This window comes from Austrofundulus limnaeus, unplaced genomic scaffold, assembly GCF_001266775.1.
Source record: "Austrofundulus limnaeus strain Quisiro unplaced genomic scaffold, Austrofundulus_limnaeus-1.0 Scaffold181, whole genome shotgun sequence".
NCBI lineage: Eukaryota > Metazoa > Chordata > Actinopteri > Cyprinodontiformes > Rivulidae > Austrofundulus > Austrofundulus limnaeus.
The window spans coordinates 709,617-711,344 of NW_013952583.1; the positions used below are offsets into that span (position 1 = coordinate 709,617).

Below are 1,728 nucleotides of genomic sequence, written 5' to 3' on the forward strand. Positions count from 1 at the left end.
AATAAATACAATACAATTAGCAGATTATTGCAGCCATCTAGAACCCATCTGAATTTAGTTTCTGTAACTTTAGAACTGTATATTTTTGAGAATTGAGAACTCTATGGAAATATTATAACTTGACAATGAACGCTCATAACTTCTGCAAGGCTTGCAAATAAAAATAGACCATGATTTTCAAAACAGTGCCAGGTTGCATGGCTCACTATTATCTGCTCATTGATACACAGAATTAAGTGAGACTGTAATGGAAGATTCACTTTTTTATTTTCTTTCAATTTAAATAGTCTCAAATAGTCTCCAACGATCGCAGCCCAGAGATTCTGGCTTAACTTAAATGTTATAACTTTTCAGAAAAGCATGCCTGCAGTGAAATAGTTCACTAAAATATTTCTCCAAGTCTTCAAACAAATAACTTTTTATATATCTTTTTAGTTATTTCTGTTTGTTTTCCTGCTCTGATTGTTGCCTCGCAGTAAAACCTGACCCACCAGGTCTGTGACAGTCTCCCTCAGCTCCCTGACTTTCTCCTCCAGGTCCAGGTTCCTCTCTGTCAGCGTCTCCACCATCTCCTCTGCACCCAGAGCTGCATCCACCTGCGACGGAGCACGTCATCTCTCTGTTAGCAGACTCGTGGATAACAAAGAGCCTCAGAGAATATTCCTCTCATCAAAGCTCTGACCTGCTCCTTCAGCTCATCGATGGTTTTCTCTGCCGCCTTCACCTCTTCCTGCTGCTTCTCTTTCTGGCTCCTCAGAGAATCCAGCTCCAGGTTCTTCTTCTCCATCTGCTTCTGCAGCTTCACGTGTTCTTGCTTCTCGGATGCAGAGAGGTCGCGCATCCTGATAAACAGCAGAGACGCTGCAGTTCATCCCAGGATCAGCTTGATTCAATGGATGAGAGGTGGGTTCAGTGACCAGCACACCTACCTGACCAGAGCCTCCTTCAGCCGGCTGTTCTGCTCCTCCAGCTGCTTCACATGATAACTGGAAGCAGCGCCGTCAGAGCCTGAGGCCAACACAAAACTCCAACTGAGCAACTGCAGCGATACAGATATATGTGACCCATCACTTCAAACTGAGGATTAAGTCAAATTAAGTCAGAATGACCTCAGCACGTTTCAGATTCCTGCTTTWTAAGYTACATTTTGATACCTGGATCATCCTRATCTGATGAGTGGATCCAGATACGTTTTGATTCTTCTTCTTAACCATGATAACTCATTGATATTTGGTCTGAACTAATTTTTGGGGTAATGAGAAAAATTTGACATCATTTTAAAGAGGAAACCTCCAACAATGTTTGGATATTTACCAGCTGGAAAGAATAACAAGCTTGGTTGGCTTGAAGTGAAGATGAAAATACATTTAAAGGTTTTTCTGCTTAAAATTAAGGGTTTTTTTTGTAGCTACTTCTCAAAACTGGGCTTCAAATTATTTAAGATTATATTTCAGATATTTAATTTTTCAAATAATCCATAAATAAGGTATTAATTCATAATATTTTTGACAAAAGGCAGTTGGTGTGAACAGAACTAAATTCACCAGCTGCCTGTTTCTCCATGTAACAATTTATGACCTAATCCTTGGTTCAGGGTTCCTACAGCTTAAGGCAAGTTAAATCTAAGAATTTTTAATGATTTTTAATGACACTTGAAAGGAAATTCAAGACCAACTTCACAATAAACACAAATGTAAAAAAAAATCACCCAAATGTTTATTTTAAAGC

The 1,728-nt window shown here is 39.1% G+C and overlaps 1 protein-coding gene across 1 annotated transcript in view; it reads right to left on the minus strand.

Annotated features, from left to right (window-relative positions):
- Positions 1-1,728, minus strand: part of dctn1b (dynactin 1b) — a gene marked incomplete at its 3' end in the record, with an annotated part of 38,799 nt that overhangs the window by 16,147 nt on the left and 20,924 nt on the right. Inside the window, 3 exon segments of the mRNA XM_014018029.1 lie at positions 492-596; positions 683-842; positions 930-1,008. Of these exon segments, the coding sequence (XP_013873483.1) occupies positions 492-596; positions 683-842; positions 930-1,008 (344 nt within the window).